This window comes from Agelaius tricolor, unplaced genomic scaffold (genome assembly GCF_023055355.1).
Source record: "Agelaius tricolor isolate 1412-34295 unplaced genomic scaffold, bAgeTri1.0.p SCAF_2, whole genome shotgun sequence".
Taxonomy (NCBI): domain Eukaryota; kingdom Metazoa; phylum Chordata; class Aves; order Passeriformes; family Icteridae; genus Agelaius; species Agelaius tricolor.
This window is the reverse complement of record NW_027269262.1, coordinates 1,308,212-1,327,142: the sequence shown is the minus strand read 5'-3', so window position 1 is coordinate 1,327,142 and position 18,931 is coordinate 1,308,212. Positions and strand designations below refer to the sequence as shown.

Here is an 18,931-nt window from a genome sequence, read left to right as displayed (position 1 = left end):
TTTTCATCCTCCCACAATTTTTTGGGACAGACAGCATGTTCACATGCAGGCTGGTACAATAACTTGCAGAATGGGGTAAGGCGCAAACTAACAATTGAGGCTTTAAAGAGCCTCTGCACCCTTTAAAGAGCACCCTCTGTGAGGTAAGCTACATTCAGGTAATGATTATGGTACACTGAATACAGGACTATAACCTTTCAAAGAAAATCTGCTTTTCAGAAACCCTTTTCTGACGGGTTTGTGGGTTTTTTGTTTGCTTTTTCTTCTGTTTGTTTTTTGGTCTCTTTTTTTTTTTTTTTTTTTTTTTTTGTTTTGTTTTGTTTTGTTTTTTGGTTTTTTGGGGATTTTTTTTTTTTTTTGTGGGCTGCTTACTTTATTCTGCTTTTTGTAAATGTTGCTTTGTGTTTTTAGTGTTTGGAATCTCAAAAGATACTGGAAACAGATTACTGTCCAAGCAATCAATTTGCAAGCTTATGTAGTGGTAGGATGCTTATTTTGAACTGACAAATCTTGGTGGAAAATCACACTGTGCAGAGATCTGCATACTACTTCTGCCAAGTGTACCACACATCTAGACTCAGTTTTCCACAGTCCAATATTTTGTACTTACATGGCTTGATATGGCTGGAGGAGGAAGGCTGTCAGCAGGGATAGGAATTAGCTCACCAAGCTGCAAGGACCAAAAAGGAGATTAGAACCAAAATGTATCATCAGGAGCTTCTGAATTAAAAATAAGGAGTCTTTGCACCCACACTTCTCTCCCTCTGTAAAGATATGTCCCTCACCTTCATTGTGAGGAAGGGAGTTGGAAAATATTAGAGTGTAGTGCAATAGTACCTGCAATTTTCTCCATCCTTTCTGAACACGAATAAAAACCTCACTGGTTTCCCTCAGATAGATTAGTGTTCCTTCTGCTACATAATGAACTTTTTCCAACATGCCCTCAATGTTTTGGAATGTTGTAACCTGTCAAATAGGAAAGTGAAACATCATCAGACACAAAAAACACTTTGCAAGTTAAATAGTCTGATTTGGATACATAAATGTCAAGGCTTCTTCTGCAGGAAAGGCTCATAAAGTTAGTTTTATGTAATTTAATCCATAAAGTAATATGAATATCTTGCTACTTTGGCATACCAGCATCCTCATTCTGTGGATTGCAGTAGAACAACAGCAATTTTGTACTAACTTTGTGCATAGTGAAGATTGTTGCGCTCCTACCATTTAGCATGCTGGGTCAAAATGGCAGAGTTCAGAAGAGAACTGCAGTAGTTTAAAACTTTTTTTTTCCTCTTTTCCTCATTGACAGAAAGCATATAATGCAGACCCTACTACAGATTTGTATTTTTTTAATTAATCTTAAGTAAGCTCAGACCTTCTATCTGAGACAGTAGCTCCCAGCCTGCAACTACAGGCCTCTATCTTGGGGCATCAGTCTTTGAACATTTGTTTCTCCCCTGAGAATTGCAATGAATGCCCTCTGCTAGCTTGAATAGGGCTTTTGGGGGTGGTTTTCTCAGGCTTTTTTGGTGTTTTTTTTTTTGTTTGTTTATTTATTGCCTTTTTTTTTTTTACAGAAACTATGAGTTCTTAATTTAGAACTTACTGAGAATTCTGCCTTAGCTGTTTTTTTTTCTTCATGGATATCTTAGACCCAATTTTGATTAATTTAATAAATTTAATAATATAAGAAAAGGAAACAAATTTACATGTAGTCTCTGGAACAACAATTTTTAGAATTGCTAGGGAAACCTGCAGTTTGCATCTTAAAATTACGTGATTTATAAAATATTCTACTAAATAAAAGCACAGGATGGAACTTTCACTCCTCTTTCGGTGCTACCAGTGACCACCAAAAGTTTTGAAGAAAATTTTCTATAGCAAACTTCCTTATTTTGCTCTCTTACCAGATTCCTGGTGGCAGGTGACCCTGGCTCTCCAGGAGGACCTGGTGGCCCAGGCATTGCAGCTGCTAAAAAAAAAAAACGTACAATACATGCTGAAGGTCATCTTTTTTGAGAGAAAGAAAGGACTTAATGATGGTGTCCAGGAGCAGCAGAAGTTTTAAATAGCTGCAGTCGTGCCCTTAATAGCTCAAGTCAACTACAGAAAATACATTCTAAGGATTTTTTTAGAAGCAATGATGGAACAGTCTTTTCTCTGTTTTTTGGGAGGTTAGAGCCAAGAGATTGCAGTCTGTTGTAGAAACTGCAAATGAAGAATGAAACCCACTTAAATTGACCAGAATGCTGTTTTGTCAGCTAGTGCACATGGAAGAGGAAGAACTTTTTGCTCCTGCCCATATAGATTTCAAGGGACTCATAACATCTTTTGCTCTAAAGGCAAACAAAAAATTACTTTTCCTTAGACGAAATATTCATATATGTAAGCTCAGCTTGTGTTACAAAGCAAAAAAGAAATTCTTCAGGGGTATGAACTTGGACTACTAAGGTTGCAGTCCATACCACCTGGTACCTAGTATCTGTCTCTATTCCAAAAGTGAATTTCTTCATCTTGAGCTGTTTTCTGGAGTAAAAACTTCTTTTCTTTTAAGGCAGGAAAGATTGAAAGATATGGAAGACTAAAAGCATGCATTTTGTGGAAATGCATGTCATGATAATGGGACTTTGAAGTTGTTTGTAAGGAGTTTTTACACAAGGATCTTGCTTGTTTGGTTTAACCAGAGGAACCTCTAAATCACCTTTTGCAAGAAGAATCTATGCACTGAGTCATTTGCAAGGATACTCCAGAGCAGGTCCTTCATGCCAATGGCAGGGGAATGAGGTCAGCTCTCAGAAGTGGTTATAGCTATTTCTCTACAGATAAGCTATTCCTCTTTCTCCATATTGCAATATGTGAACTTCATACTACAGTATGTGATCTCCATAATTACAGATAGTAATAGCTTTAAAAGAGATAACTGAACCTCGAAGATAGGGAATAAATAAACATCTGTTCTGAACATTTATTAAAATGTGTGCTGCCTAAAGAACCCTTTTACAAAGCAAAGAGGAAAATGTGTAGGAGGATGATGAAGACTAATGGCAGAGAGCATAAATGAAAGTATAGGGATGGAATACTAATAATAATTTGTTTTGTCTGATTGGGTCTCTTAGCTAATATCCAGAAGTACTTACTCCAAATTACACAGGAAAAGGCCTGAAGACCTTTATGGGCTTCATGGATGCTGTGGGTCTGTCTGTATCATGATGGTCAGGGGCTGATTCACACGAAACCCATGTTCCAATGTTGAACATATTAAGGATTTTTTCTTTCTCAAATATTATTGAGAGGATGAATACTTCTGATAGACATTAAATTAATAGTATTGACTGGATGAGAGATCGGAAGTCTCCCCTACTGTATAAATGAGGCTGACCAGGTTTAAGAAATACCTGGAGAGAACAAACTGAAGAGAGGTATGTCCTCTCCCCAAACTAGCATACTGGAAGCACAGGTCTTGTGGGAAAACAGGCTAATTGTTTGTTCTCAGGGATGGAGAACTGTATTTGTTAGACCTGTCAAAACTTCAGGAAGAACAGATCTCTGTTACAGCATCTCTATTCAGGTAAAGTCTCCCTTTCCACTAGTACACCATCTTCAGCTGAGGTTAAAGAATGCTCTGCTCAGGTTTCACCTGGCTGGATTTCCATGCTGGTCACAGATCCTAGAGGAAGGAATCAGTCATTTTCTCAGGCATATCTATCAAGTAATGTCAGAGGAGCCCAAGAACCCATCCACCAGAACCCAAGGCTGGACATTAATAGTATGAGGCCTGTCACTAAAAAACCTGTGACTCAAAAGGAATCAAAAGCACAAATATCTTGTACTGTGACACCTGATTTCTAGCCACATACTCCCTTTGATGTCACCTTGTTTGCAAAATTCCTCTCTTGATGTGACTAATTGTGGCACATTTTGCTCCTTTTCTAACCCAGCTGAAAACCATTAAAGGCAGTGTAAGCAACCTGAAGTTCCAATTCTATTCAGTATTTGCATAGCAACTAGTTTTTAGAAGCAGTTCTCCGTCAGTCTGATTCTAGACCTAAACTCTGCTGTGGGTACTGCCTTTTCCCCAGAAAATCAGAGAAGCACTTGGGCTGGAATAGACCCTTAAAATCATCACCTCCACCTGCAACACCCAGAACTGCGAAGTCTGCTACTAAAACATGCCCCTAAGTGCCATGGTTGTGCTTCCAGAGATCGTGACTCAAACACTTCCCTGGGCAGCCTGTTCCAGTGGCAATCCTTTAGGTGAAAAAAAATTTCCTAATCTCCAATTTAAACTTCCTCTGCTACAACCTGGGGCCATTTTCTCTTCTGTTGCTTGTAACCTGGGAGAAGAGACTGCTCCTCCTGGCTACATCCACCTTTCAGGCAGTTGTAGAGTGATAAGGTCATCATCCCTGAGCTTCCTTGGCTCCGGGCTAAACACCCCCAGCTCCCTCAGCTGCTCCTCATAGGACTTGTGCTCCAGAACCTTCCCCAGCTTTGTTGCCCCTCTCTGGACACGCTCCAGCCCCTCAATGTGCTGCATTCTTGTAGTGAGGGGCTCAAAACTGAGCACAGGATTCAAGGTGTGGCCTGACCAGTGGGACAATCACCACCTTGGTCCTGCTGGCCACACTATTGCTGATACAGGCCAGGGCCATTGGCCTTCTTGGCCACCTGGGCACTGCTGGCTCAGGTTCAACAGCTGCCAACCAGCACCCCCAGGTCCTTTTCTGCTGGGCAGCTATCCAGCCACTCTGCATGGGGTTGTTGTGACGCAAATGCAAATGCAGGACCTGGCACCTGGCCTTGCTGACCCTCATACAGCTGACCTTGGCCCATTGGTTCAGTCTGTCCAGACCCATCTGTAGGACATTTCAGCAGATCAACCTTCCTACCCAGTTTGGGGGCAAACTCACTAAAGTGTGCATTTGATCCCCTAGCCCAGATAATTAATATTAGATAGGTCTGGACTCAATACTGAGCCCTGGGAAGACCCCCTCGTGTTGGCCACCAGCTGGATTTAATTCCATTCCCCACAAGAGGAGCGTTTTGTCCCACATTTAGCCAGCTGGTCAATTTGATGGATTTTGCACAGCTGTCAAGGTAACCTATCTCTACTATGCACATTTCCTCCCAGCCACATCCACAGCAAGATCCTTCACACAATAGCACTTCCATAGCACTAGTCAGTGAAAACTGTCTGCAGAGAAATTGTCCCTTTTGTGCTCTCAGTTCCAACTTCCCCCCAGGAGAAACTGGTAGAGGGCAGGAGGAGAGTGGGGAACAACCCGCTCAGGTATGCAGAGAGGGTGGGCAGGTGGGACAACCTGCCAGGTGTGAAAGAATTGGTCATGTGTGGGTTGTGGGCATGTGGCTGTACATTTTCACATACACTGAAAAGCTCACCTGAGCCATATATTGCAGGGGGGCCTGGTGGTCCAGGTGGTCCAGGTGGGCCAGGAGGTCCAATTTTTCCATAACCTGGTAAGCCAGGTAGGCCAGGTAACCCTGGAGGTCCTCTGGGTCCAACAACTGAGTCCCCTTTTGGTCCCTGTCAGTGATGAAAAGTATTTCCTTGAATGTATTGGTTTCACTGCTGCAGGGCCATCATCTCTGGTGGCAACATTTACCAGGTGCCTCCCACTACACCACCATTTAGAAATGAGTCTGTATGTAATTTTCTCCAAGGAGGCATTTTCGTTTTCATAGTGGAAAATGAAAATTTTAACCATATACTGAAATAAAGTCAAGGATTTAAATTTCGGAAAGCTTTCTGAATAATCTCATACCTACCCCTGTGCAGCTGATACCTGCAAAACTCTCAACAGTGCTCTCAAAATCCTGAATCTCTACTCTGTTCATGCTGAGACTGCTTGCTTTGATGGGCTCAGAGAGTTTGTGGAAAACTTTAATGTAAAGTGTGTCTATGCAAGGTGTACATCTTATGATGACGAGTGCTGTCTTCTCCCTCCTGTGATCAAATGTTAGCCCTTAACCTCTCCAGCTACCAGACTTGCAGAATAAAAAGGCTTCAACTCCCTTCATTTTCAATTTAGCAGTGTGTCCTCAGCCTGACTGAGGAGGACTTCTGCTCCCTGTGCTCACACCATCCTGCAGACATGGAACACATTGGACCCTGGACAAGGAGAGCTCAGCTGTGCCAGTAGAACAGTTTCTAAACAGGGAGATGGTTCTCAGCAATGTGGAATAGAACTAGGGGGATTTTTAGGGTGGTCTTGCTAACTTAGCACTTAATCCTCAGCTTAATCCTCAGCCCACTCATTCATGGTTCTTGACTCAGACATGGAAATAGAGGAATGCAACACATGTATTTGTTGCCAGTTCCCAGGGATAAACTAGGTTCCAAAGAACTGGTGCATTTTATTCCAAAGCAGCTGTGGTGGCAATTGCCAGAAGATAAAATTAAAAGGTAGACACTAGGCACTGGTTGAATTTTACAGAAATGGTCCAGATGGCTACACACTGGTCTTTTCAGTCATGTGTTTGGATTACTAGGAAATTAGGATTAATTATTTCGATAGCCAGTAATTTTCAAGTCAGCCTCTGACTAACTTGATATGGCTAATTTTGGTATTATGGGGGTATAAGTAGTTGTATCACAAATTATACATGCTGCTTTGATTTGTAATGCTGTTAATAGCATGATCTACATACTGGTGTAGCTATATGAGACAGCTGAGCACAACATTATGTCAGTATTTCATAGCAAAGTAATTCTGTGCACAGCAGTGAAGCGTCTGTGTTTACACTTAATGACATTTTCTCCTATTCACCTAATGCTTAGCATGTTAGTTTTTATATAGTTCCTAGCAATCCTGATGCTTGTCTCTTTTAAGTGCCTTCTAAATTAATTCTAAATGGGTAGTCACAATTATTCCCATTCTACAACTTGCATGACTTACAATTAATCCTGGTCTTCCTGGAGGTCCAGGAGGTCCTGTCAGGAAAAACCCTCCATTTGGTTCTCCTTTTTCTCCTTTTACACCAGTGACTCCATTGTCTCCTTTTTCACCCTTTGAAGAAAATGTATTTTAAAATGTTGAGCTGAAGTGAGACCAGAACATCATGCACTGACCTTTTAAATTTACCTGAAATCTCTGAGTTTGGTAAAGGAAAGCGTTTGTTTGAAATGTTTTTAACATCACTTTCTTTCTTCTTCTGTGATATGGGATGAAAAGGAATGGTTTCTCTATTGAGGCTGCAAGGCTCACATAGGGTAAGGGCTAGGGGAGGTGGGGTTTGGTGGGGGCAGAGAAAACGCCTCTGCTGCTGTTTCCTGCTATCTACCCAGCAAAACCTTGTTCAGTGCTGTAGCTGGAGGCAAAGAGAAAGTTGGAGGAAGCATAAAAGCCTGGCTTTGTGCTTTCCTCCATCACCAAGGAAAAACGAAAGCAAGATTGACATCAAATGGACAGCTATTGGAAGGTATTTGACAAAGTGAGCAGAGCATGGTGGGAGTGTGTACCAGGATAACAGAAGAGACACCACACAAAATTGCAGACACTTGAAACAGTATGTCTTCTGTTCTGCATGGCTGATTATCAGTTAGTTTGGGAAACAAAGCAATAGGTAAGAAGCAGCATCTAATTACTACATTATTATATATCTGTGCAAGATGAGCCACAGCATTTATACATCCTCCTCACATTATTTTTTTCTGTTTGTCTGCTTTTTTTTTTCTTCAAATTTTTTTTTTTTGTTGACTTTTTTCCGGTTTCTGAGAAATAAACTCGTGGATAGAAGAGGCAAAGGGCAAAGCAAAAATGGCAGGTATCTGCAAACAGCCAGAGGACATGGCTATGTATAGCCCTTCCTCTGACTTTTAGTCTTTGTGGATTCCCAATAAACACGACGCAGAAGGTTTCTTTATTCCAGGCCATTTTGGGGAGTAGAAGGACTAGATGAAAAATGAGTTCTTGGCAGCTAAATCTGTACAGCTACAGACATTACACTGTAAGGTCAAAGAAACCCTATCAGCTTTGCCACATACATGGGACACTTTATACAATAGGAATAACTTGGGTGTACTCAGCCAAGCAGAAATAAAGTCCTAAAACCAGGCAGCATTAAGACCCCTTACAAGAGTCTGTCAGCACAACACTTTTGATAGCGTCATTAAATGATGATTTGATTTACATTTTATAAGTTCTTCTACTGATAGAGTCCTATTCACCTAAAAACATTTAAAAAATATCATATTTTTATTAATTTTTGTCACTTGAAGCAATCAAGAGAATAATGGAACAGAAAGAGGCTAAACAAATTAAGATATGGGTATACTTTGCTGTAAGAGCTTCCAGGAAAAGTGGTTTTAATAATTTAATTTTATTCAGCATGCTTAAAAGATAAATAACATGACATGCAAGTGATTTCTACCCCCTTTCCCCTCACTCAGTGTTCTAGAAGCCCTTTAGGTAATGGATGTCTTTTACCTGAGCTGACATGGAAACAAAAGCATTCATTTAAGGCAGATATGTTAGGTAACAGTGAATTATGACTCACTTCAATACCACTGGGAAGGTAAAAAGCCTCAGTAATAAAGTTTCTTTCAAAAGTAATCTTTATAGACCTCTGACAACTGCTATCTCTATAGTTGTAATACACTTGCCTATGTAGCTAGAGTTTAAGAAATGAATATAATTTGCAATTGCTGATGCCCTTATATTTCTATATTTCACCATGTTGCATTGGTTTGTGCTTAATTTAGAGTAAAGTACACTTTAAAAAAGGCTTAACAGAACTCAAACACAAATGGAATATAATTACCTTTATGCTACTAATAAAGTGGCTGAAATATGATGGAGGCAGAGGTGGACCTGAAAAATGAAGAAAACAAAATAAAGTACAATAATTATCTGTAATTTTCCTTTTAAAAGCACTGCTTTTGGTATTACTGGCTTAGGAGTTTAATGGAAAACTATTTACAATAATGGCATTAACCTTTATATCAAACATATTTTTAGTTTTGTTCCCTAACAAAGCAAGACTTACACAGCCTATCTTGTCTGTGCCTTGTCTGTCCCTCTTCCACCTTAAAAACATCTGAATCTGATTGGGATTTCATAAAAATTAGAAGCAAAGAAGGCTCAAATACAAAAAATTCCCAATTTTCTGAAAACATAGCAGCTGGGAAGAAGAGTGAAAGAGAAATATCCATGTTAACCCCTTTGATGAAAACCAAGGTAAAAGAGAAGCTTTTCATATGTTTTGCTGGTAGTGGGGTGTTCCATCAGTAGATGTGTGATCTTTCCTGCAAAGACAGTACCAGAGACAAGAGAGAGATAGTGTTGCTGCTGTGCTGCAACAATTGTACAATAACTCTTCCTTGACATTTTTCTGCAATGAAAACCAATATCATGAAAACCAATAGAACAAGTGGTTATACCACTTGTGTTGTCTGCCAAAGTTGGTCAGCCAAAGCTGTCAAGCCAGCACAAAAGGTTCAAAAAGCCTTTAAATATTATCTGCTTGATATACATTTAGGAAAAAACCCCCTATTTTGCAGCTTCCTATAACAGTTCAGTGCATTTCCTTCAAATGTGTTTTGATTAAGTTTTGAGACCTTTGGGCCCAACCCTCTGCAAGCCCTAGGGCTCATTTCCCAGTGTGCCACCTCAGGTAAAATTGAACAGACATTGTGGGGTGGAAAAGTATTCTCATTATGGCACCTGTTTGGATTTTATTCCAACCTTACCAATAACAGCTTGCAGCAGTGATCGTCTTGATCCTTGTGATACACAAGGGGGGGAAGGGAATGGACTGGTGGAATGGAATGGCAGGTGTCCTTCTCAGATGTTGCTTAGTGCTAATGTCTACATCGAGCACTATATGAGGTCTTTCTAGGATGACCAGCAAGTAGTCTAGGTCTGAATGAAGCCCATGTCTGTTGAGTTTGCTCTCATACTTTTTGTGTTGGCTTCATACTTTTGCATGTTATCAATTAATAGACCTTGTTTATAAGGTTGGAGAGGTGACATTTTGTGAGAAGCAAAAATAAATCCACTGCACTGACAAATACCACAGTTCAAAAAGCTTTTCTGGTTCCTGGAACTCAACAAATGTAGTGAAAAGAATTTCAGCCACCTTCCCTTCAGTAAAGGTTCTGAAAAATTTCCTGTACTTTAATTATGCAACTACTGGCTTGTACATTTTCCCTGTCAGTGGTTATGTGGACACCTGTGAGAACTAGAGAACTGCTTTGTATGAAAGAATATTTTGGCAACTACATCATTAAGCAAAAACCAAACAGGAATATTTTTTAAAGCAGCAACAGAATTGGTCTTAGTTAGCATACTTCAACTTAATGTTGAAGAAAACGTTCATCTATTGGATCTATTGGATCAAGTGGTTGATCTATTGGATCAAGTGAATGAATCTCTGTTATTTTGGGAGAAAAGTGAATTGAGTTTTCAGTTTAACCAGAATTGTTGTGTTATTTTCACCATCCTTTACTAGATGCAGTTTTGCAGCAAAATCTTAAGAGAAATCCTCTCATAATCTTCTCCTTATGAAGCACCTGAAATCATCAGATATAGGCAAGAAAATACTTCTAAGACAATAATTTACATTCAGTGCAGAACCTGGAAAGGAACAGATATGTTCATGGTGGATAAGGCAGCACGGAAGAGAAAATTTTCTTATTTTCTGTTTAGGAAAGTTTTTTGCTTCTTCTTTTGACAAGTTTATTGATGACTGGAAATCACTGACTGCTTATTTTAAGATATTGGATCAGAATAAAAATTAATGAGGACAAGACAGGAAAATTGATTTTATCACAACAAACAAGTGTTGTCTTCAAAATAACCAAAACGTTGTCTTCAGTCAGCAGAATTATGTCTTTGGAACAAAGACAGAAATATCTATGTAGACCTAGTGAGGGGTTAATACAGTTATTATATGGGGAGAATATAGTTATTATCAATGCATTAAAGGAAAATTACTATTAATATGGTACAGCAACACTAATTGAATATATTGCATTTTCTATTTCAAAGCCTTATCTCAGTATATGAGATTTTAAAAAATCTACAGAAAATGAAGTGCTTATAATTACAATCTTTTCAGACAGATGCTTGTTTCTGTAACTCTTTTTGAATTTGTAAGAATTAGCAATGTGTATCCACTTTTTTATACAGAAAGCAAATCTTTGGGTGAGGAATAATTCTTATGATGCTCCTACTGCTAGTGAATTGGAATTTTCAGTGCATACCGACTCTTCATAATTTTCACAAATAAATCAGAAAATATTGAAAAATTGGTTGAAATGGAAATAATCTATTTCCACCTCTTGTTAGAAGTGGAACTCTCAGCAATAACTGACTGTTTTGAACTCAGAATGCACAGGCGTATCACCCTGAAATGTGAAGCACTGGATGTTAGCATAATTGACTCAGAAAGACTGACAACAAAATGATATCTCAGGAAGTGCCCATTATGTCCTTCTAAAATGTCAGAAAATCTGTGACCAGCCACTTACATTTCAATATCTATTCTTATATTTAACACATTCATAATGCTCACGAATGTGCAGTCTATCTTTTCAGAAGATATTTTGGATAACATACTGAGCTTTGCTGCTCTGTGTGTCGGTTCATCAGTGAACACTGGTATAAATCTCTAGGCAGGTAAGGCAGCAGAGATAAGTATTCAAGTATCTTGCTGAATTGCATTTTGAGTTAGACACATATTCCTCCACAGGATGTCAATGACATATTAGATTTAGCATACCTGGTGGTCCTGGAGCACCTCTGTCTCCCTTCTCTCCTTTTAAGTGTGCTGAACTGTGCAGTCCCCAGGAATCTCTGTTTGCTTTAGTGCCTGCCATAAACAGCATCACAAATTCATAAGAACTTGAAAACAGCAGAGACTGTAGCAGTGACAACCAAACCACTGAAAGTGGGAGCAGATTTTCCATATATGTGGGGCACATGGTTCCTGTCCCTCGATGCCTCTCTCAATCATGATCATTGAATGGCTGCCTGACTGTCCTCTCTTAGCAACCCCAACATGTGCAAGACAATCTCCCTCTCACAAAAATCTTTTACTCCCCTTTCCCTAACCACCCAGCCTAAAACCCTCTGAACAGACCTGGTTCTATTTTTCCATTTGTGAATTTCACTGGAGCAGATGCAGAAACAGTCCTTGAATTTCCCTTCCCTTCCCTTCCCTTCCCTTCCCTTCCCTTCCCTTCCCTTCCCTTCCCTTCCCTTCCCTTCCCTTCCCTTCCCTTCCCTTCCCTTCCCTTCCCTTCCCTTCCCTTCCCTTCCCTTCCCTTCCCTTCCCTTCCCTTCCCTTCCCTTCCCTTCCCTTGTTATACAATAATCAAGAAAAAGCAAAGAGCTCTTCAGTATGAAAAACCCAACTAAAAAAAAAACCAAAAAACCCTCACCCCCCCAAAAACCAAAACCAATACCCCCTCCCCACAAAAAAAACCAAACCAAACCAAAACAAAAACCCAACCCAAACCAAAACCAAAAAACAAACAAACAAAAAACCCCTTATTTAAACCAAGGTACAAGGAAAGAATTACCCACCATGGTCATTAAGAACTTCTTGATTCCCAGGACAGGGAAGGTTCACCTTCAGACATAGAAATTCATTAAAAATCATCCATACATATTAGTCAGTGGACATGCATTACTTAGTGTGACTGAAAACCCTGGCAAGTTTGCATGCTAGTAAATATTATAACAACACTCTGGGATTATCTCCAGTTTGACAGGGTCTGAGTATTAGCTGATCAAGTTTTTATGAGGATTATGCTCTCTTTGACATGCAACATGCTTTCAGCAAAAGGGTAACATCATGCATTTTGGAGGCACCAGCAAATTCTACTCTCGGTCGTGCCAGAGAAGCATCAGAAAACTCATTCTCCAAGAACAATTCTGAATTTACAATAATATGTTTGGAAGCAGGATTTGATTTTTGACTGTGAGATGACAGCTTGTGTTTATAATTATCTTCATCAGACCAGTGCTATGTTAGGTTTGATGTTAACCTGTGCTCCAGATGCATTGATACCACAGTGGGGAGACTGAAGCTATTTTACTGTATCCCCTTCTGTCACCAGCTACCTGTAACAGTGGGCATGCCACTTATTTCTGTGCCTGTCTTCAAACTAGGGACAATGCAGGAACTGAAATGTGGCACAGTGCTTGGAAATCTTGGTACTTTCTAGTGCTATTTATAGGAAACTAAGCAACTGTATGAAAAAATGGAAGTTGCTGCATCTGGCTAATCCTGTAGTATCAGCCCATAGAAGTCTTACTCACATGGGTGGCTCCATTAACTTCAGAAGTTCAGTCTCCATGAAGAAAAACTGCTGGGGTTCAGTCTGTAGTTCTTTATCAACACTCATTAATACAGGCATGAATAGCAGACTTCTTATCTATAAACTTGGATAGATTTAGGAGATTACTCACAAATGTAGGACAGATCTATCCAGCACACTCAGGTGCATGAAGAGATGTTTACAAGTACATGTTTCTATTACTCGTGCACATTAAAGTTAGTGCTATTTTTCACTGATTGTAACCTTCTGGAAAAGTGGCTATTATTATCTGAAATTCAGAGAAAAAAGGGTTGTTTTGTTTGAATCATTCCACAGAGAATCAGAGGAGAGTGGAGGCTGGAAGGCATCTCTGGAGGTTGTCTAGCCCAAAGGAGGATCAACTACAGCAAATTGTTCAGGGCCTCATCCAGTCAGGTTTCAGAAGTGAGGCTGACAAATATGTATGTGATTAAGGACATCTGTTATCAATGTACTACTTTGTTATACAATAGGAGTGAGAAGATTAAAGGGAGAAATTTAAGAGGTAAAAAAATGATGTGTGGAGGTGGTAGGCCAAAACTGCAGAAATGGCAAATTACCATAGAGTAATGGCTATTTATCATTAATTCCTAAAAAGATCACAAGTTGGGATACAACTTTTTTCAGCAGTAGGGTTAGGGCAATGATGAGTATCAGTACATTTAGCATAGAAGAAGTCAGGAGCTGTTTCTCTAAAATCAGTGAAAAAGAACTGGAATGCAAATTGGAGGAGAGGGCACAGTATTACTTGGAGTTTAGCAGAAAAGTGTAACCCCACACTATTCAGGGGTGGACTGTGGCTCCCAAAGATAGAAACCTTTCCAAATACATACCCCACAGCTTAACAGTAAGATATTGCCCTAGGGAAAATACTTCCAGGACTGAACTATGTTCACCAGTCATTCTAGGATGCAATTTCTGTAATTCATTAAAGAAAAATTGCACTAGGACATTGTGAAAATATGAAATCCATCTCCTCTCTTTTCATACTATGTGTGAAACTACAGGTTCTTTGAAGGTGATGAAGGCTTTGTCATACTCTTTGAAAAGGAGGGGCCGATCTTCACCTGATGCAATTCTATGTGGACAGAGTGCATTTGAGGGTCAAATAAAGAACATGATCTTTCTTTTCTGATGCGTCTTTCATGCCACAATGAAACACATAACAAATCTTATTTTGTATAGGGAAATTAAAAACAGCTAGAGACATAACAACATGGGTACTGTGTTTATAGATATATCTAAAAAATACGTGTACCTGTATGCATACACATTCAGGTCCCCAAAGCAACTCCTAAACTATGGAAACACAAGCTTTGAAAGGCATTAAAAGCATTAGAAAAAAAAAAAAAAACAACAAGTAATCAAAGTACTTTAAGCAAAAGAGTCTAGTGTTTCTAGTTCTGTTATATATTTCATACATGGCTAAGTTTTCATAAATGGCTAAACACTTGAAAATCTGTTATCCTGAAGAACAAGTATAACACATCCCTGGTGCAAAGCAGAAGGCAGGGGAAAAAAGGTGCAAGGTTATGGTGTTTAGGTGTACAGCTGCTTTGGTTATGTTCTGTCATGGCCATGCATCCTGCAAAGAGCAGATTCTGCATGTGTCACTTACTGGCATTTTGCAATGAGGCCTGGGAGGGACTGGGAAAACTGTCTATTGAAAACAGGAGGGAAATTACTTTGGTGAGCATAGGTATGATACTGCATGTAACACACCACATAAACCTAACAGTCATGATGAGGCTAAGCCTGGAAACAAAATCCCCACCTCCCTAGAAGAAAGCCCAGCTGGCTGCCAGGTCTGTCATAATGTCCCTCTCTGTGGGCCCATGGGGACAAAACTCTTCCATGATAGTGGCTTTGGTTAAGAGATCTTTTTTTCTCTGCACACAAGCAAGGTCACTCACAGTGACCTGTGTAGACTGAAACCAGTTTTCATGTTTCCTTTTGCAGAGTGCTTCTAGAGCAGCACATTTCTGCTCCAAACCAGCCCCTGATGCCCAGTGGCACTTACTCCTTTGATATAAAGTATTCGTCCTGGGGGTCCGGGGGGTCCTGGGGGCCCAGGCAAGCCAGGAAGGCCCTGGTAAGAGAAAGTAGGAGAAGGAAGATATCAGACAAAAAATAAACCCCAACTGCAAACTGGAGCACCTAAAGCACTGCTTATTGAAACAAATCAAAAGAGTTTATCTCTCATCCAAGGAAGATTAGGTTTTCTACACTGATCTAGATCTCTCAAGACTGCTAAGATTCATAAATTTTCAAGTGCCAGTCAGATAGGTGCATGCTTATTAACAATGCTGAGGAGCCCTGCTAGACTGAGGGTATGACTGCCTTTTACAAAAATATGTCAGCTCTGAGCTGTGTAATTTGAAAACTTGGCACAAGGTTGTGTTCACCTTTCAGTCCACATCAATGCAAGTTTCTGTATGGTGACATATGTCATCTCATCAATAATTAGAGATCCATTAGATTTCATCTTCCCTGAGCACTCCAGGAAGGATGACTAGAACATGTAGCCTCCTTTGTTTACTTGTTTGCTTTAACCTGTCAGCCTGATGTACTGCATCTAGTTATACTTGTTACAATAGCTTTTGTATGGTTAAGGCAGACAATCCAGAAAATGAACATTAATATTTTTTGAAGATATGGAGGAAAGGAAAATCTACTCTTATATTTTCTCTCAGTAGGTAGTAATTTTCCTCTCATTTTCTTCCAATTAGAATTTGTCTTATTTGTCCGTTTTCACTTTCTAGGAACTATATTTCTATTTATACCTTCTTCTAGGGGTGTAAGCCACATTCAGTACCTGGTCTTTTTTACTGTGGAGATACCTAAATATTTACTAATTCTGCAAAGATACTTACCAATTCTCAGTCTCCCTGCTACTCACATAAAGCAGTATCATCTCACTTATCTTTATTGTCTAGATGGACAAGACACTTGTGCCTTGTAGCTTGTGTGCCATATTTTTTTTTCTTTTGAGCAAACTAGAACCAGAGGCTTATAACAGAATCCATTTATAAAAATTTCTCTAATGAAATACAGTGATACTGAATTTATGCTAGCACAGTAACATACCCTTGTAACTTTTATTCAGCATTACCTCTGATGCAGATGAAATAGCATTAGCTGCTGTTGTGGCATGGGTACCAATTTTCCTAGCACAGATTGTTGCATGACATCAGAACAACCACACAAATGACTCTGCTGTTGTGAAGCTTATTGTCTATGCTCAGCAGTGCTCTTGTGCTGTTCAGTTTCAGTGTTTGTCATGAGACAACTTGTCTGAAATCTTTTCATGAGAACAGACTTGCAGCAACAGGAGCTTGCTTCATCACTTGTCACTCCACAATTACAGGCTGTAGGTGAGCATGAATATGCTGCCACCTGTGCAGAGGTCATTGTTTTGGACACTTGCACATGGCAACCATAACAGGTAGCAGGTATTAGTGAGTGTCTCCTTGTTAGTAAGGTAGATACCACTTCCCTGTGATATGCTCAAGTGCTATTTATATCTGGGCTAGAAAGGTCACATCATGTGAGGTCACACTGGTGGCCTGGATCAGGAACTTCTTGATACATATTAAAAAGTCTGGAATTCCAAATCTTTTGCTATTTGAAGGTGCAATTGTAGAGTGTCACACATAACTGTTACACCTGGGAGCTGACACAACTATGTGTATCTGCAAGCACTGCCCAGACAGAGCCAGAAGCTGACTTTTCAATGACTGCTGCTAGAGAGGAAAAGTAGCAGAAACACAATTATTTCTAGAACATTTCAGGTTTTTAGTCCCATCATCATTTGAAAGGGATCAGTATAAATCAGACTTCAAATTTTAACAGATTTTATTTTGTAACTAATTGAAATACAAAAAACTTACATTAAATGCTTCACCTCGATCACCTTTCACACCTCTCAGTCCATTCAGTCCTGGACGGCCCTGAAATAAGTAGAAATAATTTATTATTATAAATAATATTAATAAATGTCATATATCTTGTCAGAAGCAAGATTTCCCACTTCATCCCACTTGAGCGCATCATACATACTGGGCGTCCTGGGAAGCCAAGTTCTCCTTTGGGTCCCGTAGGTCCTATTGGTCCCTGAACAAAAAAAAAGTAATTGTGGCCCATTTTGTTGACCTATATTTGATTATTAAGAATAAGAAACATAATTTTATATCTACATTAAAAATCAGCCTGCGATTGCCTGTGATTGCACAGAACATCCTCTCTGCTTGCTCTGCTGAGTGATCTCAGAAGCTGAGGACTGCATGTAACAGCTCTGGTTTGGAAAAGACCACCTATCTGCAATGAAGTCTGAATTCCCAGACTCTTGTAGGGCATGCAATTCAAAACTGACTCACCATCTATTGAAGAAAAATTAAATGCATCAGTCAGGAAAAGAAAAGAAAGTTAGAGATATACGCTTTGTTCATCTTCTTCCTTCTTCCCCCCCCCCCCCCCCCCCCCCCCTGCCCCGTGAGGAAATATCTGTGGATTGGCCTAAGAATTCATGCAGTGCCAGGCTTCTACTTGCCTCTCACCAGCATGGGTTCGTGCATTCATGGGGCAGATAGTTGAAACAGAATTGTTCCTTCTTTATACAGGTTTGACTGACTCACCAGGCTCCACAAAGTAATACAAGCAACTGCAAAAAGAGGGGACAAGCAGGCTGCCTGGCCTGGGAAAGGTGGTCCAGGACTATGGATGGCCTATGATGGGGCATTTGTAAGCATGCAGCTTCTAGGCAGCCTGCAAGTGATCAACAAAAAGCAGCAAATCTGAGGATCTTCAAACTTTCAACTGATGTCAGCTTCCTGAAACTCACCAAAACCACAAGGGTCTAGACAAACTCTTTACATTTGTGTCAGCCTTACTGGTTTCATTTCCTTTTTTTAGTCCACTGAAATGCTGAGATACTCCTTCTTGCATTACTTGTTAATTTGTCTGTAGATCTCACATAGATACCACTTACATCTGACAGTGGGTGTGTTTAACCCTTCACATGCTATCTTTTCAGTGAAAAGTGATATGTACATTAATGAAAAATTTATCTGATGAAGAAGATAATTTCTCTTATCATCTAGCTGAAATTCATGGATTAACTGTTGTAATTTTGCTCCTGCTGAAACTGAAAACTGGATTAGACCTGAAATTCATACGCAGTTACCATATGAACATATTAATTTATAATATCACCATTGTAATCAGAATTTAAAGCTCACTAATGTTAGCTGAAACTACTTGCAGCTGGTAAGACTTTTATTAATCTTCTATTTTATTTCCTGTTTGAAGGTAATTTCTACCCATGTGAACAAAGTTAATGCCTGTGTCTCAATCAGACAAGAGATTGCTGGTGAATTTCAATATTGTGCCCCAAAATTTCAAAATTCACTCTCTGGTACCTGAGCCTTTAAAGATTATGTAAATCTGAACTTTAATCAGCAGTGAGAACAACTAGAAACAGACCTTTTCAGTTTAAATAGCGAGCAGTGTCTGATCCCATGGTTCAGCTGGGATTTCAAACATTAACAATGCGAGAGTTGACTCAGCTGGGGCCACCTTTATTATTTTCTTTAAGTGCCAGCCCAGTCT

General features: G+C 39.7%; 1 protein-coding gene across 10 annotated transcripts in view; it reads right to left on the bottom strand.

The window, feature by feature from the left end:
* Positions 1 to 18,931, bottom strand: part of COL15A1 (collagen type XV alpha 1 chain) — a 130,897-nt gene that overhangs the window by 18,419 nt on the left and 93,547 nt on the right. For all 10 annotated transcript variants that reach the window (XM_071450263.1, XM_071450281.1, XM_071450290.1 and 7 more), the window contains 12 exons: positions 17,384 to 17,437; positions 17,215 to 17,274; positions 15,345 to 15,413; positions 14,943 to 14,984; positions 12,549 to 12,594; positions 11,743 to 11,832; positions 8,782 to 8,831; positions 6,918 to 7,028; positions 5,401 to 5,545; positions 1,908 to 1,972; positions 838 to 966; positions 611 to 670 (listed from right to left, as the gene is read on the bottom strand). In XM_071450263.1, coding sequence (XP_071306364.1) covers positions 611 to 670; positions 838 to 966; positions 1,908 to 1,972; positions 5,401 to 5,545; positions 6,918 to 7,028; positions 8,782 to 8,831; positions 11,743 to 11,832; positions 12,549 to 12,594; positions 14,943 to 14,984; positions 15,345 to 15,413; positions 17,215 to 17,274; positions 17,384 to 17,437 — 921 coding nt within the window. The remainder of the gene's footprint in view (positions 1 to 610; positions 671 to 837; positions 967 to 1,907; positions 1,973 to 5,400; positions 5,546 to 6,917; positions 7,029 to 8,781; positions 8,832 to 11,742; positions 11,833 to 12,548; positions 12,595 to 14,942; positions 14,985 to 15,344; positions 15,414 to 17,214; positions 17,275 to 17,383; positions 17,438 to 18,931) is intronic.